The sequence below is a fragment of the Ceratotherium simum genome, chromosome 5 (genome assembly GCF_057802395.1).
Source record: "Ceratotherium simum simum isolate JZ-2026a chromosome 5, ASM5780239v1, whole genome shotgun sequence".
NCBI classification, from domain to species: domain Eukaryota; kingdom Metazoa; phylum Chordata; class Mammalia; order Perissodactyla; family Rhinocerotidae; genus Ceratotherium; species Ceratotherium simum.
The window spans coordinates 3,507,594-3,533,736 of NC_141904.1; the positions used below are offsets into that span (position 1 = coordinate 3,507,594).

The 26,143-nt window shown below is 37.8% G+C and overlaps 1 protein-coding gene across 1 annotated transcript; it reads right to left on the reverse strand.

Annotated features, from left to right (window-relative positions):
• Positions 1–814: 814 nt before the first annotated feature.
• AADACL2 (arylacetamide deacetylase like 2) lies at positions 815–19,988 on the reverse strand. The gene is given in 5 exon segments (XM_004419240.3): positions 815–1,417; positions 9,730–9,901; positions 11,749–11,818; positions 16,426–16,648; positions 19,851–19,988. Coding segments are annotated over 5 exon segments (1,206 nt in total).
• Between the last annotated feature and the right edge of the window lie 6,155 nt (positions 19,989–26,143).

Consider the following 26,143-nt stretch of genomic DNA (forward strand, 5'->3'; position numbering starts at 1 on the left):
TTCCAATCACTGTAAATGTTACCTTATATGGGAAGAAAGGCGGGTATTTGTAAATATAATTAAATTAGGGATCTTGAGATGGGGGATTCTCTTGGATTATTTGGATGGACCCTAAATGCAAACACATGTATCTCTCTGAGACCGAGGCAGAGGAGAAGGTCGTGTGAAGATGGAGAAGAGAAGAATTTGAAAATGCTGGCCTTCGAGATTACACTGGTCTGGCTACAGAGGAAAATGGCAACCAGCAGATGAGAGAGGCGAGGAGCTCCATCTCGAGCCTCCAGAGGGAGGTGGCTCTTGCCAGCACCTTGATTTTGGCTCAGTGATACTACTTTTGGATGCCAGGCCCCCAGAGCTCTGAGAGAATAAATTTCCCTTGTTTTAAGCTACCAAATTTGTGGTGATTTGTTACAACAGCCACAGGAAACTAACATAATCACCTTGGAAGTTGTTTCTTAGTTTTTTGTCTCCACTCACTACTACAACTTCTGTGCCTGTCGGGAAACTATCTTTGCTGACTTGCCAGTAATTATTCTTATCTGTCAAGTTTAATAAGTGTGGGTCCCTATTAGGACCAACATAATCATAATAAACTATAAGTAAAGGAAAAATAAGGATTACATACATTTTACACATGCAGGTTCTGTGAGTCAGAGGAACTAATAACTAGTTCAAGGACAAACACTAACTGTTATAACTGATTCAAATATCGATTTAGACAACACAAGTGACATTGTTCTTTGCACTACAATTGCAGATATCACAAATTACAACCCATTAAGTGATGGCCATATATATTTTATATAAAATATATTTATAAATTCTTACCCAGCCAACCAATATACCAATCTTTTATCCTGAGACCTAGACATAAATACAGTGGTGATGTCATGAATGATAAAGCTCCGTGGATTCCATCCTCAATATGGTCATGAGCAACTTGAACTCCAGCATTTTGAAGTCTTGAAACCTACATAAGTCCATCATCTCTCACGAGATCATACTGACAGGTAAGAATATAGGTCGACGGCAAATTCTGTAACTGGGAGTCATTGGCCAGCAAGGGTGATGCCCTGAGATCCATAAGTGCCGGAAGTGAATAACTAGACTTTCCAAGAACTGGTTCCATATAAACGTGGTCCTTTCTATACTTCTCGGGCAAGAGATTACTCCAGTTGACAAACTTGAAGAGATGTCTTGATTCCAGAGGCATATATTGGTTTCTTATCATTGCCTGGGGAAATGTTTCATCCTTGGTGAGATATAAACTCACGAGTTTCACGGCTACGTTCCTGGTCAGAATTATACCATGCTCATTTTCTCGGTGAGAAGGCAAATAAGAATCAATTACCTGTAAGGTCGGGTAAAGTCAAGCTTGTATCTTGATTTTATGCTTTATTTCAAGATCATTCTGCACCTGACAAAACATGATGATAGCCTGTGAGACAAAGAATTCCAAAATACCAGGAGGAGGATATTTAATTTTAATAATTTAAGCAATCTTGAGATAAACAAACCTACATAAGTTGATGGAGATTAAAATTATTTTTACAATATTGATAATGTCTTTCAATGGCATCAAAAAATGTCAAGCTCGTTTCAACAGTCAAGTTTTAAAAATTTCGGTTATGTGTGTGAAAAAGAGAGAGAGATACAGACTTCCAGTTATAAAATAAATAAATTCTATGCATATCAAGTACAGCATGGTGACTATAGCTAGTAATACTGTGTTGTGTATTTGAAAGTTGCTAAGAGAGTAAATCTTAAAAGTTCTCATGATAAGAAAAAAACTTATGATTGCGTGTGGAGATAGATGTTGACTAGACTTATTGTGGTGATCATTTCACAATACACACATATCAAGTCACTATGTTGTACACCTGGAACTAACATAATGTTAAATGTCAATTACGTCTCAATAAAATTTTTTTTTTAAAAAAAAGGCGTATAGCAGAAAATGAGGCACTATGGGGCTGCTCCCAAGAGCAACTTGAGGGACTGGATGGAGCAGCCACAGTGAACTCCTCCAGCTGATGTAGTGACGGAAGTAGCAGCAACCTGGCTCCATGGCCACAGTGACAGCACTAACTACGGTAAAATCTGCTTTAGCCAATCGGTGCCTGATCATCAGTTGAGGTGGTGCATAAAATGAGTTCGGTACAGTGGGCAACAGGGAAAAAAAGAAAGGGAGAGAGGAAGATAAATACATATAGTGATGTTTGTGTCAAAAATCCCCAATGGAAATAACCTAAATATGATATTCCTGGGGGAAATTGACAGTATATATAGGTTTGTAAAAATTCTTGACTGAAAGTAACCAAAGTAAATGGAATAAATAAATATAACTATTAAAATAATATTTTATTTTAAAATTTAAAAACTTAAAAATAATAATAATTTTTAATTTTTTTTAAGTTTAACGTAAGATTATTTAGCTATTAATCAAAAGTTCCCAACATCTTACTGTCAATTTTGAGAAACATTATCCACAAGCAAAAGTATACAAGACAAGAAAAAAAGAAAGCCAATTGATCAGTAAGTTACCTTCTGAAAGAATAGTGAAGTGTTTGGGGAAAAAAAGAGTAAAATCATGAAAAAACCTTGTTGATCTTCACAACGTTTGACGTGCAAGGAGAAAATGAGGCATGTCTGACCAGGAGCCCTGTCTGCTCTCCAGAGGTGAAAGGCGTCCTGAGGTCTCCCCTATGCCCCTGCAGATGCAAGAAGAACCTCGAAATCGTCTCCAAGGGGCAAGTGACTCAGCTAGAGAGTGGCAGCTGAGACAATGGCATCTGGACAATGAAAACCCTGCTGCCGCTGTAAAATGTTCAATAGGGTGTGAAAAAATGATGGAAAATGAAATGAATGAATACTGCTGTTCAGTTTATAGTTTTTGTAGGACGCTGCCCTTGGAACCAGAAGTCATAGGGTATAAGAAGCAGTAACCGCTATAGAGAACAAGTAGTCCCAACAGTAACGCTGAATTATTGAACCATCTGTAGCTTAGTTCTTCTCTTCCAGACTCACACAGACTCAAAGACAACAGCTAATGAGAGAGCACAGGTCTAAATAAACGTTACAATTGAACCATCAACATTAGTACTGCAAAAGCCGCAAATGGACCTCCCAATAAAATGGACCTGAATCTCACATGAACGGATTTGTAGTCCTCATTCTGTGGGCAACTCATATGTACCTGAGAGCAAAACATATATACAGCATTCATCTCAGGATGTTATTACTGTAAAATGAACAAGAGTGAAAGTACAAAGTCAACAAAGTTGAGGGAACACATCCTGCTCGCGGTAATATCCTTGAGGTTTAGAAACCACAAGCTTTACTTAAATTGTCCATTTAAATTTTTATTACTTTTTCAGTCTAAGAAAGACCTTTGGGTAACTCAGTAATTAAAAGGTTATGAAAGATATTCAACAAACCCATCCTTATTCTTAATCTTTTTCAGTAATTAACATTATTTCAGAGAGAACACAATGGATATGATGCATTGGAACTTTCCATTTATACTTAAACACCGTTAATCCTAAATTTATGACATTTAAAGTAAAATTCTCCCATATGAATTATTCACTCTGTCCTTCCTTATTAAACTACCCAATTTGAATCTCTAATTGGTTTTTCAAGTTATAGGCCATTGCGACTGATAATATTGTCATCCAGAAACAAACAGTGACTAAGTCATAAACAGAGAGGGGACAAAATGAATACACCCACATTCCTCTCAGGCAAACAGCAAAACCAACCTGATTCCAAATGTGAATAATCAGTTGCTGCTGGCTCCAGTGGTGTGCAGGGGAGTGTCTTTATGTAACCTCTAAATTTTTCCACCAAGACACATTAAGGATAATCTGTGAGATTGTGTTCTGTTACACAATGGGACAGGTTAAAGAAAGTAGCTAATCAGATAAAACATGCTGAAGAGAGGCAGAGGTCAACCCTGGGAGGAAGAAGACAGGAGGAGTACAGGCATGATATCAGGGTTTGGAAATATAAAGACTAAAAATAAATTATTGTCCCGGATTCCAGAACGCTCAGAGTCTAGGTGGGGATATGCACCCACAATGAATAGTAGGATACTCACTCTACTGTAACTGTGTATAAACTGCTTCAGCTAATGTAGACGCAATGTAGAAGAGGTTTGCCTGGAGATGTTTCTGGAGCTTAGGGAACATGCAGGTGGAGAAATCCATTTGGATATCTGGGTCTTGAGCCAATGACAGTGGTGTCAGTGGAAGACACAGATTCGAGAGCCTTCAGCAGATGAATCAGAGCTGAGGCCGTGAGACCAGGCAGAGAGTGGGATAAAAGACAGAATGAGCACAGGATGAGCCCAGGAAATACCAGATTTAAAGGAGTGTACAGGGAAGGAGCTTGGCTCACACAAAGCTGGAAGAGGAGAACAAAGAGAGAGTGCTGTTAGACTTCGCGGGAAGAAAGAGCTTTCTAAGACAAAATTCGGCAAGAGTTTTAAATGAGGAAAAGAAGTTATAGAAAAGAACAACAATAAAAAATACCCTTGGACTTAGAAGAAAAGAGATCATCAACAAACTGCCATAGCAAGTGGAAAGGCATGGCCAGGGCAGAACACAGTGATGAGGGGAGGAGGGTGCTCATTCTGACTAAGTAGAAAAAGAGCATAATTTTCTTTTCATTGAAGTTGGATCCAAGCAGATAGACTAGTGACAGGACAGAAGATTGGATAAAGGGTTAAGAGAGGCTTGCTAGCTTTGTCTTTCTTTTTTGTTTTGATTTTAAGATGAGAAAGCCTAGATATGATTACACGCTGAGGTAAAAGAGCAAATAAATTGAGAGGTTTTGAAGAAAGCGGAAAGAGAGGAAATAACATTGAGAGAAAGATCGCTGAGAAGGTGGGAGGTGGGGGGCAGAAATCCAGCAGAGGTGGCAGATGATTTTAGATTGTGAAAGGAACAGAGAAGACAGTGAACATGTAAACCTATGCAGAGGAATTTTGTTTGATGGTTGGTTGGTTGATTTGTCTGTTGGTTTTGGAAATAATACAGGATTTAAAAGAAGTGCATATCTGGTGGCCAACTGGTCATTATCTCTTTAAGAAAATATATTTCACCTCATACACAATAGACTTAAAATTAAACTTGTGAGTCAAAACTAGCTCAAGTTGGAGGTCTCTTGGAGGAGAGAGGGAGACCAGGGAAAGAGAGAGAGAGACAGAAAGCTAGAGAGAAATTCTTAAAATATTACTCTTTATCTGCCAAACATGAATGTCTCTGACCTTTAAACTTCTGTGTAAAAAAACTGGCTACTTAAGGAAAATAATGCCTCCTCAAAAGCATGCTCAACATAATCATGGACCAACTGGAATCTAAAATTCTATAGCATTAAAACAGATATAGCTCCTTCATCTCTGAGGAGTTCACATCAAAAGGGAAGCATGTAAGTTAGTGGCAAATTAATTACATAATTGTGAACTACTATTCCCCAATGAGGAAGAAAACAATTAACCCAACCCTGAAAAAAACAAAATTATGACGGTTGAATTTCCGATGTTAGGCTGGAGCAAATCAACTTTCTCATCTACCAAATTGACCTCCGTCTGTCACTTCAGGGTAAGCCAACTTTGCTGTCCCAGTGTATCAGGAACAGCTTTCAAATGTTAAAAGGTAATCATTTCAAAGTCCTATACACTGCAGGCTTAACTTGCATTCTTGATAAGGGTGTTTTAGTTCTACAGACCTGCGGAAGTTAGCCAATCTTTTATTTAATCTGGCAGTCTTATTGAGATATGCTTTTCCCCAAGATGAGGGTGTACCTCCCAAAACAAGTTCCTTTCCCTGGACACGTGTCCCACTTGCCGAATATAGGGAGAGAAATCTTTTCCTGATTGACCCATAATAGAAGATGTGAGGAATCTCTCAGTCTTATGAGAGGGTTACTCAGTTCAAGATCTAATAAATGGTGACAGAGACCAACCTGGGACTACACAGTGGCTTCTGCAATTCATCTTGATTTGGTTAGTACAGATGGACAGAAGATTCCAGAGCAGTGGTGATGCAAGTTTCAAAATCACCAAGGACAGATATTTCTGCTTTCAGTGGATTTCAGGTAGTCTGTATAACACTGAAATGCTGTGATTACATAGAGAGAAACAACAAAAATGGCTGAAACTAGCATACATACTACTATGCACGCCACCATGTGCAGGGGAGCTGAGTGTCAGCCAAGTCTCTTTAAAGCATCATCATTAATTATAGTTTCTGATTAATATTTACTAGTATTACTGTTTTGTAAAGAAAATTTTAAAAATATCTTTAAAGTGTCTAACATGGAAGCTCACATGTGGCCATAGAAATATAGCAAAGAGATGCCATAGAAATATTGTTGTAAATCAGATCACAAGTCAACATTACCACTTTATGACAAATGATCCGAATTAGTAGGAATGGTATATTCAGAAAGGCCAAAACTATAAACTATAGTAAATGCAGATAGCTTATATCACAGATTCCTTTATAAATTACCTATACTGTAATACTTCCATAGTTTTTAAAAATTAAGGAAAGTGGGACTTAATAATTACTTCAAAGTATAAAATCAGTTCACATTATTTTCTAAAATTAAGAAGATAGTTATGACCCTAAACAAATAAAAGCAATGCAGAGATTACTTTAAAATAAAATTGGATGAAATGGCCATGAAATTGGATTTAAATGCTATGATTAAATTAAAAATATTTGTTCTTCTTGATTAAAGATTAAGAAACTATGTCCAGAAAAGTCTCCTTTACTGTAGTCACCATCCGGATCATTCTGACCGGCAAGCAACATTAGTGATTTTAGAACACATTATGTGATGTTGCCAGAAGATCTCTGAATTGTAGGTGAAAGATTTTCATACCCTTTTAATAATGGAGATATAATTTAAAAATGGACTAAGTCCGCAAAAGAAAATTATGGATCTATTTGTCCTCCTAATCCATGAGAATATCCTCTTATATTGTGAGTTCTATATGAAACAATGAGTCATTTTTTGGTGTCCATATAGGAAAAACAGATCTAATGTATCCACTTGAAGTCTTCTCAGAGTCCACAACAATATTGATCTCTCAGTGTGTATTCATACTGAAACTCAGTTCTTCAAGCTATAAATCTATAACATATTATTGATCACACGGTCATGAGACATTGAAAAAAAACAGGTTTGTCATAATTACAAAGTAAAAGTTGATTCTGGTTTATGCAATCAAGCATAAACCAAGTGCAGGGAATAAAACTTTTTGATGAAAATATAACTCAGGTAGAAAGTTTGGCAGAACATGAAGAACAAGTAATTTAAAATAGGATCATAAAAATAATAAGAAAGAGCAAAGGAAATCATCTTTTTATGTCATGTAAGCTTACTGAGTTCAGATGCCATACTTTCAGCTGTAACAATATCTTCGAACAGAAAGATCTGCGAGTTAAATAGATATTCTATTCTTGTATAATTAAGTAATTCAAAGAATAGAATAATGTCAAATTTTAATTCACTTCAAGAGAACAATTTGTATTGCCCCTACACATTTTATTGAGAATTGCATCTGGTTTTGGTGGCTGTGTTAATATTCAGGATTGCCCTGCTGGAAAGCTATAAGTCCAGTCTTCACATCTTAATAAATTTCTATGGCTACATCTAATCATCATTTCAAAAGCTTTCTTCACCTACAAAGCCAAGCAAATATTAAATTGCACAAGCAGAGATCATAGGTGTGGCAAGGTGTTGCTTGATTATTATTCGGAAATTGTTGGACAGTTTTCAGAATCTCTACATCCACAAAACCAGTTTTAGATAAAATTCCAGGTCAGATTGCCCTATGACCTGGCGGAGCAATTAGTATAATAACCTCAAAGCAGGACAGTCTCCGATTTTCATTCCCCATCACTCTCCCCACTCCACCCCAGCAAGATCCTTCAAAGAAGAGACGTATTATTTCAAATACACCAGCAAACTAGTTCAGGTTGAAAGAGCATCAGGAATCAATAATGGTTTGCAAACTTTCTTTTTTGCAATGACATTCTACTTTATTTTTTTCCCCTGAGAAAATGAATATAGAACTCTAAACAGCAAGGGGATTAAGGTGGACCATCTTGGGTTGAAGGGAGGCAGAGAGTGCAGAGCCAAAGGTGAAGCTTTGCCACCACTGCCACTCTGGCTCCACACAGGGCTTTGCATGTGTCTGTGGCCTTACAGATCAGTACACACATAAAGGCATATGTACATGTACTTGTACATAAGTGCTTTTGTGTGTATATATAAACATATATACATATCTGCATGTGTATAGGTATATATAAAAACATAAATATGTGTGTGTGGATATATGCATATGTCTGTGTATATGTATGTAAATGTCTGTGTGTGTCTGATCTTCTTCTAAGTGCTCTGACCCTGAGTATTGTATTTTCATACTTAAAAGGAAAGATTTTTTTTTAAAAAGAGGAGTTGGAATGCTTCCTAAATGATTTAATGAGGCCAGTACAACCCTTATACCAAAACCTGGCAAAGAACTTTAAAAAAATATAAATCAATCCCTCAAAAATCACACAATCTTTAATTTTAGCAAATGGAAAGCAGCAATATATAAAAATTTTAATTCATCATGACCAAGTGAGGCTCATGCCTGGAATGCAAGCATAATTTCAGATCTGAAAGTCAATTGACGTAATATACCACATCAAAAGAATACAGGAGAAAAGTCACACGGTCATCTCAATAGATGCCTTAAAAATGTTTAGCAGATTCAATACCCATTTATGCAAAAATATGCACAAGCTCGGAATAGAAGGAACTTCCTTTATATGACAAGAGCCAAATATGCAGAGCCTTCAGTTAATGTTATGTTTATTGGTGAAACATGGAACAATTTTCTCCTAAGATGCTGAGCAAGACAATTATATCCAATATTGTACTGGGGGCCCTGGCCAGTGCACTAATAAGGAAAGAAAAGCATACAGATTGGAAAGGAAGAATTTAAACTGTCTCTAGTTACAGCAGATATGATTGTTTGTGAAGAAAATCATAGGAAAAGTAAAAAGAAAAAAACCTACCAGAATTTATAAGTGAATCTTTCAAGGATATGATTGTAAGAGGCCAATGTAAAAATCAAATGTATTTCTAAGTACTGTCAATAAACATTTGTAAATATTATTTTAAATGAAATTTTCCAAAACAACTCAGGAATAAACTTGAGAGAAGATTTGCATCACTTCTACACTGAAAACAGTAAAATATTACTGAGGAAATTGAAGAGGACCTAAATAAAATTTGAGATATACCATGTGCATTATTAGAAGTCCCAATATCATTAAGAGGTCAGTTCTCCCCAAAACTATAGATTCAGTGCAGTACAATCCCAATGAAAATCCAATTAGCCTTTCCTTTTTGTAAATTGACAAGACAGCCCAACATTTTAATGGAAAAGATACGGAGTACTAGAAACAATTTAGAAAAAAGAGCAAAACTATGGTCAGCGTAGTACTGGGATAAGGACAGACAATGTAGACCAATGGAACAGAAGAGACAATTCAGAAAGAGGTCATCAGATTATGGTCAGTTGATTCTAGATTCAAGCATCACTGTAACCCAATGAGAAAGGATGGTCTTCTCAACAAATGGCTCTGGAAGAACCAGGTATCTGTATGAGAAAAAAAATGATCTTCGACCTCTACTTCCAGCATAAAGACAAATATAATGTACCTGTTGAGTCACTGCTGCTGCTAAAGTGCCCCCAGAACTGTCTCCTGAAATACGGATTCGGGTGGGATCCACTCCATATTTTGTAGGAACTGTATCCTGAAGGAAAATCTTGACTGCAGCGAAGCTATCTTCCAACTGAGCAGGAAAACGGTGTTGAGGAGCTAGTCTGTAGCTTTAAAACAGAACACTTTATTTAGACAATTTTTTAGGGTACCATTTATGTAGCTTTCAAATACCAAATAGACATAATTTGACACCAGGCTTTGTTATTTAATCTTCCCAAAATCAAACCTGAGTTTTCTCTAACTCCCTGTTATGTCAAACAAGGAAAATTGGTGTAAAGGTCGTCAACCTCCTATCTCAGGTCCATGGACAGCATTGCGCGTGAGGAGTAAGGAGAGTGCTGAGAACTCCCTGAGGCTGAAAGCGTCATTTTTAGTCCAAGCACATTGTGGATGGGAGACGCTCCACAGCTTACGTCGTGCTCTCAATGGAACTCCCGATCCAACATTTACAACATTATTGGAGAAGCACCGTGGACTTCTGAAGGCAGCGGCCCTGAGAGCACATTCTAGGCAAGTGTCCTGTTTCTTCAGCGTCATTTAGATAAAAATTCTACACGCTGGCAATGCACGTGCCTCGTGATGGATAATGCTCAGGAGTTGATTCTAGATAAACATTGTGAAAGATAAATAACATCTAAATACGCTAGGGAGCTTGCTTGTTCTGGTAAATTCATGTGTGAGGCACACTATCACACCATTCTTTCAATGGCTACAAATGGACTTTTTCCCTACACATGTGGACCAGTGAAATCAGGAGAATACCTCTCTTAATCTATTCTCAGAGCTAGCTTTTTCTTTCTGTTCTTCAGAATGCTGAAATTTGTCAAGATCTGTACTTAACATTAAACATTGGTGGGATGATCGTTAAAATTTTATTATAAACTGTATGTATTGAGAAAATCCTAAACAAAGTGTAACTTAAACATTAAAAAAATTAACAAACATTAACAAAATTAAACAAAAAGATGTTGGTATCTATTACTTTGAATGCAGTTGATTTAGACTTTTAGGGCAAAGAACAACAGAAATCATAAGGATTTGATAGACTATATAAGCCAAGCACAAACACATCACTATAGCAAAATGGATTTAAAATGATAAGATTTAGATTACTTCACAAGCTATGGAGGTAAAAAGGAGAATATCCTAATATTATAAATTAGAAATATCCCTAAAAACAGGAAGTTCTTCTAGGTTATGTAAGTAACCATAACGACAATGATGGCAATCACTCTTTAGATGATGAAATTTTTATTCTAATTTTTTCTCTAACCTTCCATAACTTCCTACCTAAAAAAAAAAAAAAAAAAAAGAAACTACATCAGAATGTCTTCTAAGCAATATTGGATTAAAAATCTCTAAGTATGTTTTTGTTACTAGGGAAGAAGTGGAAGAAAAAAAATTCCTCCTGAGGATGTCAGCTTCAGAAATCCAGTCTATACTAGTGTAAGAAAATTCTGAACTGTCCTAAGACATTCTAGTATGTTCTAGCAAAATCCAGAATGTAAGATCACTTTCCCTGAGAGTGGCTTAACATTCTCAGCTGATCCCTTCTACATTACTCCGAACAAGAATTATTCTGCAATAAAACATTTTATTATTAGCCCAAATACAACCGAACATCCCAATCATGTAATGATTTATTTATTTCCTCCTGTCTAGTTAGGTTACTTGGGGCACAAGTAGGGCCTTATAGTTTTATGTGTCTGGAGCAACAGTGTTTCCAAAAACGGTCACTCTGGGCCGTCACTCAGAGATTCCCATAGTCACAGGAGAATAATGAGATACTGGACTCCTTTGAGGAATGGTCTATATTGCCATGGTGACAAATAAAATACATTAATTAAAAAAATTGTATTTGAGGCAGAGCTGACTTGATTTGGAAATCAAATGTCTACTTGGTGAAGGCAAAAGCCATTCTTTGGCAAGTAGCCAAAGAAAATCATTCTCTTACTCCACTCCCACAACAACAGCATCACGTGTGTGTGCCGTCCATCTATTCAGGAGGTCATAAGCTGTCTGCTCTGAAATGAAGAAATAAATGTCAAAGTACTCCCTGTAATTAAAAAACAACAGAAATGTTACAGCTATGATCTTGCAAAGAAACGTGATTTGTAAGTATTACAAGGAACTTTTTTCCACCGGTTTCTAGGTGAGAGACCTGAATCAGCACGACAGGGTCTACAGGAGTGTCTCTCCAGCCACTCTCTCCAGGGGAGATAAGATGACGTGGCTAGTTGGTGTTTTGGGGAGGAAAAACTAGGCTCGCCCATTCCGATTTTCTCTTGACATCTGCTGTCTGCACACAGTGATCCTCCAAGGACCCCTGTGGCCTGGGCCTCTGCCCTCCGCTGCTGCTCCAGGCAGCAAGGCTCACAGGGAGGAGGCAGGGGTCCGGCGGCAGGGCCAGCCACCGCAGATGGGTACTGTGTCTAACTCAAGGTGATGCATCAACAACACTTAATATGCATTCTCCAAAACCTTCCTAGAAATAATGGTTATGTGTTGACTTTCATTTACTTGAATTCTGTGTATAATCTTTCAACTGGTTTAGAGCTCAGGGGAGAAAGAAAGTACTAATAGATGCATTGACTCTCCAAACTACAACACTCGATAACACGGTTCCTCAAAACCTCTATTTTCTTCTAATACACCACATTATGAAATGGTCCAAAAACCTTTGCATTTCAGATAGAGTCTAAGGAAAAGGAAGTAGATCTTGATACAGCCTCTGGCAAGTCAGTGTGTGGACTTAGACGTACATATCCATCCTGGCATGCTTGGCACACAAGCCATCGTCTCTCCCTGGAAAACACACACACACACACACTTCTCTGCGGGTACTCTCCCCAATTTACCAGTGCCCTGGCCACAACACCTTGTCAAATCTGTGATATCTGCTATTACTTTATTTACTACAAGATTCTAGAAATTCAGAGAAATCTAGAGTTGTGATCCAATTCCAAACTTTTCTAAGGCATCTTCCTGCATAGTAGCAAAACTTCAAATTAAAAGCTAATTCAATACTGGATGTGTAGCAGCCTTGAAAATAGAAAAGTAAATCACCTAGTCTTTAAGTAGAAAAATAATGTTTTCATTAAAAATTGAGGTGATAATTTGCAAGAAAAGGCAATGCATAGATGAAGACCAAAGTGTACAAGATATAACAACCCTCTGACCCTCATGTTTAAAGCCCTTCAATGATACATTTCAAACCTGTCTTCATTTTTATCTCCCAATTCTTTTTCACTTATTTTACAACAAAAGTCAGTTTAAGTTTTTTGTTTCCCATTCTCTATCTCAAACTGTCTGAGTGCACACAATATTTACTGATATATGACACCAAGCAAAGGTAGAAAGACTAATTTTGTCAAAAAGAGGCAACACGTCTTCCTCTGAGACTATTAGAAAGATGTGAGCTACAGATGGGCGTGATTGACAACAAATTCATAGACTGGAGGGCTTCAGCTAGGGATGAAGGGTTCAAACATTTGAGGGCGTACAATCCCTCATATTCTCTGCTTCCTCCGAAATAACACCAATCTTGATCTCTAGCTGACTGGGAGGGCCTAGGAGGCCTGGAGTGACGCAGACTCAGAATAGTCCTTGACAGGCACTAGAGATAGAGCTGACTAGATCCGTGGGCAGGATGTCTAAGCCAGAGCAGGCCCACGGGTGGCACCGGTTACCAGCAGAGGTCCAGGGTAGTGTAGAACCCAGATCAGTAGCAGCAGTAACTGGAAACTAATTCAAAATGCAAATTTTCAGGCCCCACTCTTGACTTATGAATCAAAAATTCTGCAGGTGGGGCCCAGCAATCTTTTAAGAAGCCATCTAGCTGATTCTGAAGCATGAAAATTTGAGAACCCCTGTCTTAAGGCTTAATACCTACTGGCAGTAGAAAACAACCATTCTTCTCCTCCTGGTCACAGTGTGACATTTTCAGGTTCACTCGAAATATTTGAGAATGAAAACAATCTTTTTATGAGGACTTCCTGAAGGTTATGCAAAACACCTACTTCCCTGGATACTCTGAAATTCACCTCTAAATCACATCCCAGAGAGTCTTTACCTTTACTGCATCATATTACCTGCTCCTAGAATTGCTCTTACTAATTATATGTCTTGAAGTCTTGCTATCAGCCTCTACTTATAAGAATGATATAAAAATCAATAGCTGACTGTGAGAAGAGTTTGAAGATGTTTATCATAGAATAGAAAGTCTTTTTCTAAAGCCCAAGAGCTGGATTTCTCATCTCAGTGTTGGAAATTATCCAGTTTTGTATTCTGTAATTTTTACCTTGTAGACTGTAAAAAGAATAAAACAAACATGACAGAGGGACCCTGTTTCCCCAGGCCCTCTACATTTGCCCCTTGTTTCTACTACATCGCTACCTACCTTCCCTACACTATGAACGTTGAGTAGCTAATAAAACATAAGGCTGGCAAAAGCAATACTCTTGTCACGGTTTTCACGATTTTACCAACCAATCGAAGCACAGGACACGAACACAGGACCGACCCCCAACCACGAATTCTCGTTAAAGTTGAGTGCTGCTGCCTGAACTCAATTTTTCCCAGCCTATAAAAACCATAACCCTGGGCCGGCCCCGTGGCTTAGCAGTGCTCTGCTACTGGCGGCCCTGGTTCAGATCCTGGGCGCAGGCGCACACCGAGGCACCGCTTCTCCAGCCATGCTGAGGCCGAGTCCCACATACAGCAACTAGAAGGATGTGCAGCTATGACATACAACTATCTACTGGGGCTTTGGGGGAAAAAAAAGGAAGAGGATTGGCAATAGATGTTAGCTCAGAGCCGGTCTTCCTCAGCAAACAGAGGAGGATTAGCATGGATGTTAGCTCAGGGCTGATCTTCCTCACAAAAAATAATAATAATAATAATAAAAACCATAACCCTTCCTCAATTGAGAAGCCACGTGGTCTTCAAATGCTCCCTGAGGCTCTTCAACTGAATAAAGTCTGTAATCTCTATTTGAGTCACCTAAATCATTTTCTTCTGACAAAATCACTGTGAAATTTGTAACTGACTATGGTTTTTTCCAATATGCTAGGGAGGAGAAAACTATAAAGCCAAAATTGCAGCCTAACCATTTTAGCATTTTGTACATTAAACTGAGTCTTTGCCTCATTAATTTTCCATGTTTATTTTCTCTTTGACTAATCCTCATTGCTAATATCTGGTTAAGTGTAGCTTGCTGTATTGCAGATATCTTTATAAGGTTCTCAAATTATTTAGAACCAAATGGGACTTAGAGAAAGACAAAATGTAAAAAAAAAAAATTCATTAGTTACCTGTGTATCTTTCCTCAGTTCTAGTCATTTGTTTAATCTTATGATGGGAATTAAACAGAACAGTGGCCCCCAGATACCAGCACCATTCTATGATGGAGTTTTCATAAAGGTAAATTTGTCCATGTTTTTGTTTTGAATCTGCAACATATGCCTCTTAGAATCATTACCTGAGATAAGTAAGGAAACTGGACTTCCCAGGAAGAGCTCATTCTTGCCTAGTTCTGTTTGTGTTTTCCTTTTAGAATCAAGACTAGGGCCAGCCCTGTGGCTTAGTGGTTAAATGCCCGCCCTCCGTTACTGGCGACCCAGGTTCGGATCCCAGGTACGCCCCGATGCACGGCTTCCCCTGCCATGCTGAGGCCGCGTCCCACATACAGCAACTAGAAGGATGTGCAACTATGACATACAACTATCTACTGGGGCTTTGGGGACAAAAAAAAAGGAGGAGGATTGGCAATAGATGTTAGCTCAGAGCTGGCCTTCCTCAGCAAAAAGAGGAGGATTAGCATGGAAGTTAGCTCAGGGCTGATCTTCCTCACAAAAAATAAATAAATAAATAAATAAATAAATAAATAAATAGAATCAAGACTCGCAAGCATTCTAACCTTTACCACTGTGAGCATCATTGTTATCAGTAACTACAAACTTGATCTTGTAGCAACCAACAGCATATGCTTCTGATATCCCATTTAAAATATTTGCATCGCTTCAATGTTTCTGCTCCTGAATATATTCTGACCCCAAAGAAAAGAAGTTTTACTAATTGACTTGTTCATGTCCTACTTTCATTTGATATAAGTTCATTCAATATAAAAGCCGAGAAGAAGAAAATGATTACCACAAAACAAAACAAAAACAGAAGTCATAATCTCCATATTTTTTTGCCCAATCTATGTCTCTGTCTATCTCTCTATTAGATATCTAACATCAGGCCAGCCCTGTGGCGTAGCAGTTAAGTGCACACTGCTCCGATGCTGGTGGCCCGGGTTTGGGTCCCGAGTGGGCACCGACGCACCGCTTGTCTGGTCGTGCTGTGGCGGCGTTCCACATAAAGTGGAGGAAGATGGGCACGGATGTTAGCTCAGGGCCAGTCTTCCTCAGCAAAAAGAGGAAAATTGGCACGGATGTTAGCTCAGGGCTGATCTTCCTCACCAAAAAAAAAAAAAAAAAGATATCTAATATTTATAGCTATACTTATACATAGTATACATATAAGTATGTATATACGGATGTATACAAAGTATGTATATTTATATAAAATAGTTCTTACATCAAAAACATACAGCCAGTTATACTTTTTTCTTATATAATGAACTTACTGAAACTTCCAAAACAAAAAGCACCACCGTGAATATAGATTACAGCTTGTCTTGGGGTTTCTGACTTTCTCTTTGGCAGGTACAGACGTACTGGAATGTCACTAAATGCTGTATCAGTCACTGTGTCGTATTCATCTGAAAGCAGTTGAGTATAGTCCAGCCTGAATATCATAGATAGAAACTCTTCATATCTCATAATACCTATATTTTCAAAACATGTGGCCTGTAGGAGCAAAACAAAATTAAACATTTTCATCTTTAAATAACATCAAATGCATATAAGGAGAAAACAAAAAAACATAAACAAAATAAATAAACAGAAGTTTGCAAAAATTATTTCCAAATAATACTGTATAGATCTTATTGCCTATCCTTGTTGCCTTTGTAAAATCTCAAGTATTCTGTATTTTAGATTAATAACAATGTCACTGAGAAGCTGTCAATTGACTGGCAGTTTTTTAATGCATATTATAATTATTTCTTGATTGTAAATTCTTGTTTGAAAAGTTTCCAGGTCTTATAACATCTTTTCTTTTTCATAGGCATGCTGTCATATTTTCCTTTTTTTATTGTTCATTTTATTTAATCTAAAATTTTAAGTCATGTATGACCACGCTGCTAATGAGTCAAATATCCTGTTTTTTAACTCCAAATACATTTTGTGTCCTTGGGCCCCCCCACCCACCCACACCCCTAAAATCTCGTATGTGACATCATTGAAGAAAGCTGTCCTTGGTCTTTCTAACCAGCTTCTCTAGCACATTTGTGACATGTCACTGAACGGTTTACTCAAAAGAAAACTTTAAAAATGACACGGTCGATAGTATATTAAACAGCTTTTATTACCACAATACTACAATTATTCCAAAGAGTTTAAGGTTACAGGGTCTTCAAGAACATCTGATCCCTACACATTAATGATAGGGAACGATGCAGAAACTAAGTTGCAGCCAGTGAATGTCACAGCCAACTCTGCACGCATTTTTCTAGACCAGCCTCTTATACCACCACTTACTGGCCGCATGCCCTTAAGCACATTACTCTCTGGACTTCAATTTCCTTATCTAGACAATTGTAATGATAATAACAAATCCCTCGGTGGGTTGTAGTAGGGTTTAAGTGAGTTGGACTTTTAACACACGTAGAAGAGTGCCTGGCACAGGTAAGGATTCAATGAATCTTGTCTTATTATTTAAGTATCCTTCACTAAGAAGAATTCTTATGTATTTTCATGCTAATTGAATATAATCAAGTAGAGCATCTCTTAAAGCAAGTTTTTGGTAAATGGGTAAATTAGGTTAATTCTTCATTTGGTGAATTGGCTTTTAAAAGATTTTTGCCAAATTGCCTTGTTTCTCGTTTCCCAGATATTTTCTATTTTGAGCAGATACTTAAGTATTTTTCAGATGATAAAAGCTACCACTTTAGAGAGTATTTTGTGCTGTTCTAGCATACATGATCTTTAATTCTCAGAGAAATCCTGCAAAGTACTTATTATTAGTATCCCCGTTCTATAGGTAAAAATTGTACAATGAAGAGTTAAAGAAATTTTTCAGGATTGGACATGCTTTCTTCTACCAAACTCCACCTTCTGATTTAACACATGACAGCATAGTAATGCATTCGTTTCTGAAGGCCACTTTACCGAGATCTTTAGATTTCACTTCCCTTTCATATGTTAAAAAAACCAGTTTTTCTTACTGACATCACAACTTTGAGTTACAAAATTCAGTACTGACAAGAATAAAATTGTTTGCCGTAGAACCAAAGACTGTTAATTTTTCTAGATTAATCTTTAAAGTAATTACGTGTGTGCTTTTCTTATTATATTTTTTGATATAAAGGGCAATCCATTTACAATATCAAATACATAAAGTGCATAATTTTATTATAGATGGAAAATGGCGAGAATAACTTGTAGCTGGGAAAGTAAGAGTGGAATTTTAGAGTTGGATGTTGTGCTAATGTTATAATTTTGGTGATAATATCAATATCAGTCATCTGAGTTTTAAATACATATGAAATAATCAAGGAAGGTAACAGCACTTTCTATGTGGAGGTGACATTTGCTTACCCACTTATTCTTTCATTTTATGTAAATTCAAGGAGTAAGAGCATTGGAGAAAGAGACAATCATGGTGAAGGGGAGCCTCTAGAAGTGATCAGAGAGGAAAATATCAGGACTTAGCAGACACAGACAGGAGTTGCTGTGGTTTCACAGAACTGTTGTCTGCTGTACAAAGCACCAGGGGACAGCCTCTCCCTCTTATATCACGGATTGCTGTCTCTTCTCTGATCAGCTGCTGCTGTTGTTGCCTTCTCCTTTCAGCCTCCTAATGTTACTGCCATCAAAGAACGTTCCTGGGAGCCACCTGGTTTGGCAGAGAGTATGGTTTTGAGATGAGGAAAATCCTGGCTTCAAATTCTGGAGTTGTCACTTTCTAGCTGCATGAACTCTTCGGAGCCTCTTTTTCTTTCTCTATAAACTGGTAAAAACAATTGGAGTATAGTGGGGATGAGTAGAGGTACATATTATAGAAAGCCTATACATTCAAAGAGCTCAAAAATGTTAGTTTCTAACCGTATCTCCCCCTTACCAAGGAGCTGTTTTTGCTTGAACTCATAATCCATCCTGCATATTCCAAGTCAGACAATCTCTGAAATTCAGCAATTTAAAACTGAAGATGAGGGCCGGCCAGGTGGTTAAGTGCGCGCGCTCCACTACTGGCGACCCGGGTTTGGATCCTGGGCGTGCACCGACACACCGCTTCTCCAGCCATGCTGAGGCCGCATCCCACCTACAGCAGCTAGAAGGATGTGCAACTACGACATACAACTATCTACTGGGGCTTTGGGGAAGAAAAAAAGGAGGAGGATTGGCAATAAATGTTAGCTCAGAGCCGGTCTTCCTCAGCAAAAAGAGGAGGATTAGCACGGATGTTAGCACAGGGCTGATCTTCCTCACAAAAAAAAAAAAAAAAAAAAAACTGAAGATGAGCAAGGGGAAGCCATTGAAATAGTAAGAGCCCCACATTAACATCAAACAGGTACAAACATTAATAATGTTTACGTGTATACTATAAGATAATTATGGGACTAGGTTGTCCCTGAAAACTCAAATGTAAGTCAAGTTATTACATAAACTTCAAAGTTTTTCCCTTCAACAATACCATTTATTTTATGCATATCACAATATACGGAGTATTTACATTTAGACATAAACTCCTTGGAAGCAAGAATTCTATCTCACTAAGTTTTGCACAGATGCAGTAAGTTTTATTTACTTAGTTTTATGTAATTGATTTATCCTAACAAACAAACAAGCCATGATTAGTTTAAAACAGTAATTTAATAGACAGTTCAGAGGCACTGATTTTTAGTCAAGAAGGCATCCCAATATGTAGGAGAAAAAATGTTAATCTTACCACAAAACTGCAAGTTTTAGTAACTGCATCCAAGGCCATTACTTTCCAGCATTCTTCAATGTTGCCCGGTACAGATACATAAACATGAAAGGCAAAGAAAACACAAAACAGCCCCAAACAGAGACCTTTGAACCCCATAGTATCCCTTTTCCAGCCTCTTCACAGTGCCGAGATTAAAATTTTTCCGTAAGTACTAAATAATAAGTAGCAGAACAAACGCAGACTGTGAATCCTTTCAGGCAATATGTTTACCTGAACAACTGGAGGCTAATATTCAATCCAAATATCACAGCTCAGTAGTAACTTGTTTTGCAGGTACACAGACTCTGAGACAGATGTGGTAATTTGTCAATTCTTGCCTATATTATTAGCATGCAGTTAAAAATTCCCACAGTGCTTCTTCACCCCAGGATGCCATCACCCATTTCAAAACAACTTTATCACTAAGATATAAGTCAGAGCCTAAATGACAGCTCTGAAGAAACCATGAAGTAAAATTTTGTGATTGGTTCATTGCAATGTTTGGTAAGAAGTTTAAAAAAAAAAGTTATCTGATATTTAATCAAAATCCAGGCTAATGCCATTAATAGGGATTACTAACCATGTTAACAAACCCTGTTTGTTGTGGTGCACCAAGCTTTGGGCCAAAAGATAGGGGATATAGGGTCTTGTCCAAGTTCTATCATCATCCAACTAGAACGTTTTAATAGACTGAAGCACACAAGGCTCGGTACAAGTATCTCAGAAAACATTCTGTTTTTTTAAAGAATTACACAGTGACTCTGTTCATATGGTTAAGTGGCAAATATTTAAAATTAATCTGCATCAAAAATTTAGCCCAGGGTGGCAGGAAATATCAAGTACAAATATTGGACTCATGCCTGCTGCAACCTTTGAGCCTGAAAGAGATCTGTCCATAAAGCTGATCACCTGGAAGTTCTTTAGAGATGCAAAGAACCGGAGATTTTCTGTCTGATACGTCAGGACCTAGTAAATAGATGAACAGTCACAGATCAATAAACCTACAATTCTCAAGCTCATCAACCGTAATCAGTACTTAGGGGAAGTAATTTTTAGTGATAGAATTCAATCCAATCAGGGGTCCAATATAAGTATGCATTGGACCTCTTGAAAGTGTAAGTATTAACTCCAAAGCCTATCATAAAGTTAATTATTAAAATGTTTATTTTTATTCATCCTTGTTGCAGTCTTCCCTGAGTCCCCAGGCGTAATTTAGTAATATAATTTATCATTCAAACTAGAACACTGTTAAAAGTGAAAGAGACACTTTTAATAATAACACACATAAATTGGAACTCTCCTGGACAAACTGGGACTTACAATCTTATCCTAATTATAACTCTTTCATCAAATTTAATTTAATTTGTGTGCTTGCCTTCTCAAGCAAGGAAGACACCGTACTTTTTTTTATCCTTGTAACCTCTAACTGCTCAATGCTTTGCATGTACAGGTACATTTTATATAAATTAATGGATGTCCTGGTTAATTGATTAATTAATGCCTAAGGATACTAAGAAGGGGAAATCTCAAATACACCAACAGCAATGGCACCTGGAACCTAAAATCAGGAGTGGCCAACGATGACAAGACCAAGAGAAGGATAGAGCTAAGGTAAAGATAAACAAGTTCTCAGCCTTCACACCACCTCACACACACACACACACAAATGAACAGAAGTTGGGGCTGGAGAAGAAAAAGGAATGACGTCAGGAAGCTAAATATTTGCCATAGCTGTGGAAGATAAAGGTCCCAATCAGAAGTGTTTAGCAGATACAGCCAAGGTAGTATATACCAGGAAGTTCAGAGAAGGTGTCTGGACTCTTTCAAAAGCTAGATATCATGTGGCTGACATCATTCTTCCCACGTTTGAAAAGATGAGCACAGGTATGCGATGTAATGACCAAACTACTTTAATCAGATCAGAGAAGTTTGCCTAAGACATCGTTAGCAATCAAGAAATATTACCTGTTGTCATTGTCATTATTATTGTGAATATTATTTTCATTATTATTGCTGAGATCACAAAAAAGAGGTAACTTGAAAGCACAGGATCCTTCAAGAAGATCCATGTCTATGTAGTGGGGTTACAGGGGGACTTTAGATCCCTGACTACAGTCAAAGTTTAAAAGCTCCTGGGGAGCTAGAGAGAAAGATGCAGACAAAAAATGCCCCAAGAATTTGTCCACTTTGCAGTTCTGAGGTTCAGCCCTGGGTTTCTGAAGGTCTCTTATATTCGCAGTCTTCACATCCATTGGGTCACCATTGTTCAATATAGAAGGAGAACAGATCAGATGCACGACACAAAGAAGATGAAACTGACCCCATCTTCTCCCAGACTCCATGGCTGTGAGTCTCTTCCGACTTCACAGAGCTGTCAGCAGCATCGCTCCGTGGCCACCTTTAATTTTTATCTTGTTTTACTCACTAAATGAAAGAAGGACAAGTCTTTTACGTGTATATAGTTTGGTTTCTCCATGTTTGGCTTTTGGTTTGTGAGGTTATGAAGCACTGTGCACACAGTTCAGGACAGAGCGTGTTTATTTTAGTTTCCCCATGGGTTTTCATCACACAGTATCATTATCAGTCAACTTACATCTGTGGAGCTGTGGAGGCCCTCCCCACACCTCAGTTCTATCCAGGTCAGACAATCTCCAATGCCTTTATACTATGTAATATTTTCCCTGTTTCCTCCAAGATAAAATCCAAATTCCTCAGCAGGGCATTGTATGTTTCCAATCATCTTCACAGTGTCTCTGCTTTTACCCTATAATCCAGGCCGACCTCAACTGCTGGAAGTTACCCTACAACAACAAGCCACATAAGCCCTCTGGAGCTTTTGTCACAGCTCTCTTCCTACAATGAGCCCCCTCAATTTCTTTCTGATCCCATTCCCTTGTCAAATACTTTTTCTCCTTTTAATTTTCAGCTCAATCCCTTCTATGTTGCTTTTTGTGATCCCTAACAAGTGGGGTTGATCAATTTCCATTTCTTTACCCCCTCTTGATGAAGTATAGACTTTTACCATCGTCCCAGTAACACCAAACTGAATTTACATAGTGGGCATGAATCTTGACCTCTTAATGATATGTGCATATGAATATTCCTTTAAACCCTACTATAAACCGAATGTTTGTGTCTCCCTAAAATTCATATCTTGAAAACCTCATGACATTAGGTTGATGGTGATGGTGTTAGGAAGTGGGGCCCTAGGGAGGTGATTAGGTCATGAGGGCAGAGCCCCCATGAATTGGATAGTGCCCTTATAAAGAGACCCCAGAGAGCTCCCTTGCCCCTCCGCCATGTGAGGACACAGTAAGAAGACAGTTGTGTATGAACCAGGAAGCAGGCCCTCCCCAGACAGCAAATCTGCTGACCCTTTGATCTTGGACTTCGCTGCCTCCAGAATTGTGAGAAATAAATGTTTGTTGTTGAAGCTACTCAGTCTGTGGTATTTGTTATAGCAGCCAGAGTGGACTAAGACAAATCCCAAACAACACTGACATTAACGCATTATGCTAATTAGGCATTACAAATAAAACATAAATATTGCTTACATACAAGAAAAATATGGTAATCTGTAATATTGTTTACATGCAATATAAATATATTCATACTCTTTTTTCTTTTTTGTATCCTTGTGCTTTCAGCTGGGACTGAAGAACATCCTTTAATATTTCCTTTTTGTGAGTGTGCTGGTGAAAAATTATTTTCATTCCAATGAAATTATCTTTATTTCATCTTCATTCTTGAAGAATATGCTGTGGAGAGTGTAGAATTCTGTGTTGACAGCTATTTTTTTAACACTGATATTATTTCACTGTTTTGTGGCTATTATTGTTTCTTTTGCGAGCTCAGCTCTCATCTAATTACTGCTTCTTGGAAGGTTATCTACCTTTTTTGTCTGTGTGTTTTATTATTTCTGACTTTAGTTCTCAGTAGTTATATTATGATATGTATAGCAGAACATCTTTATCTACCCTGCTTTATGGATTTCATCAGTTTTTAAAATTATCTGCCTTTACTTTTTAATAAAAATCAAATATTTACATACGATTTACTCATTTAAGTGTGTATGTTAATATTTTTCACAAACATATACAGCTGTGTAACTCTCTACCATAATAAAATATATACCACAATTCCATCACCTCATAATTTCCTTGAGCCCCTTTGCAGTTAATATCTCCTGACCTCTGTCTTCATGAAACAGTGATCTAGTATCTGTGACTTTTATTGTTGAGTAGCGTGTTTTTGTAAGCATAGACCACAATTTATTTGTACTTTAATCCCTTAATTGTCTTTTTCCCCATTTGGGGAGCAATTATAAATAAAGTTACTATAAATATTTTCTCATTTTATGGGAAAAACAAGGTACAGTTTTAAGCCAGCCACAAAACAATGGCATTCTAGCACTTTCATCTGTCATAAATGTTGAGTCTGAGAAAGGATGGAATCAATTATATCCCTTAGTGTTTCATGCGCCTGATCTTTTCTGTCCCTCACTTAACTTTGGTGACTTGTGAGACATGTATTAAAATAAAAGAATATGTTCAGAGGCACCAGAAATGAGCTTAGAAAAAACTGCAAAATGAATTAATCATATTACATAAAAAAAGTAAAGGCACACGATTTGGAATGGAAGAAGTGATTCTCTCTTCATTCACAGATGACATAATCCTGTGTGTGGAAATTTCTAAAGAATCTTTTAAAACACTACCAGGATTAATAAGTGAATATAGAAAGATTCCAAGAGACAAAGTCAATATATAAAAATCAATTGTAAGGTTATGTCAGCGGGAATGGCAGAGTACAGTCTTCCAAAAATCTGCCCTTCCATAAAAGCAAGGAGAACTCTCAAAAATTGTCAAAATCAACTTCCTCAAAACTCTGGAAATTAATCAAAGGTTTGCAACATCTGAGGTGCATTTATTCAAGAAAAACAGCAGAATCTTTGTAATAACAGCAAGTTTTATGTCATTTTTTACTTGCCCTATTGCTATCTCCTCCTCTCCAGCTCTGTAGTATCCTTAAAAGCCAACAGCCACTCGGTGATGGTGACAATCAGCAGTCTAGCAGCCACTGAAGAGGACAAAGGGGGTTGAATCTCCTTTAGAGGCCCATTCCCACATAGTTGTCATCATTTGATCTGTCTGGACTTTTCTTGGAAGACCCCACTGACAGGATTCGTCTTTGTTTGGCCTGGCTCATAATTCACATGGTGTCAAGAGCCTTTTCCCTAGGAATTTTGAGGGAAAAAATCCATAGCAATTATTGAACATTATAGCTGCCTGATGTGGCCATAATAGTTATGGCAAAAAAACAAGATGACCAAAAATATTAAAAGGAAAAGCTTGACAACGGGACGTCCGTAGGTGGGTTTTACAAATTCTGACATAATCCAGGGGAATCTAAAAAGCCATGTGCATGTAAAGGGCTGTGCAAATGCATTGGAAAGATTCGAGAAAGCCCTAATCTCCGGGCCACTTTAAAATTCCACACAACCAGGAAGTGATGGCTAAGGCAGAGTTATAAACTGCCTTCCTTGAGCACTGAAGATACACCCCAACACACACACAGACCCTCAGCAAAGGTTTGGAGACCTATTGGTTCTAGGCATTTAAGAAGATCTCTGTCTAGGGGCCAGCCCGGTGGCGCAAGCGGTTAAGTGCAGCTCCGCTGCAGCGGCCCGGGGTTCGCTGGTTCGGATCTCGGGCGCGCACCGACGCACTGCTTGGCAAGCCATGCTGTGGCGGCGTCCCATATAAAGTGGAGGAACATGGGCACAGATGTTAGCCCAGGGCCGTCTTCCTCAGCAAAAAAAAAAAAAGGAGGAGGATTGGCGGATGTTAGCACAGGGCTGATCTCCTCACAAAAAAAAAAAAAAAAAAGAAGATCTCTGTCTAATTATTAGCTGACTATAAGCTAATAAGCAGAGACTTCAGTGGCCACGCGTGACAAAGAATACAGATGTTACAGAATTAGTGCAGGAATGTTATTAAACAAACAAACAGCAACAACAACCTCTGAGATCAAGAACAATCAACACTGGAGAGATGGTAGATTCTTATTTCGAGAATTACCACATTATATTACTTAAAATGTCTAATTTTCAACAAAAATTTACGAGGCATGTAAAAAAACAAGTAAGTATGGCCCATCCACAGGATAAAAATCAGTCAATAGAAACTTTCCCTGAGGAAGCACACATATTGGCTTTACTAGACAATGATATTAAATCAGATATTTTAAATATGTTCAGAAGACTAAAGTAA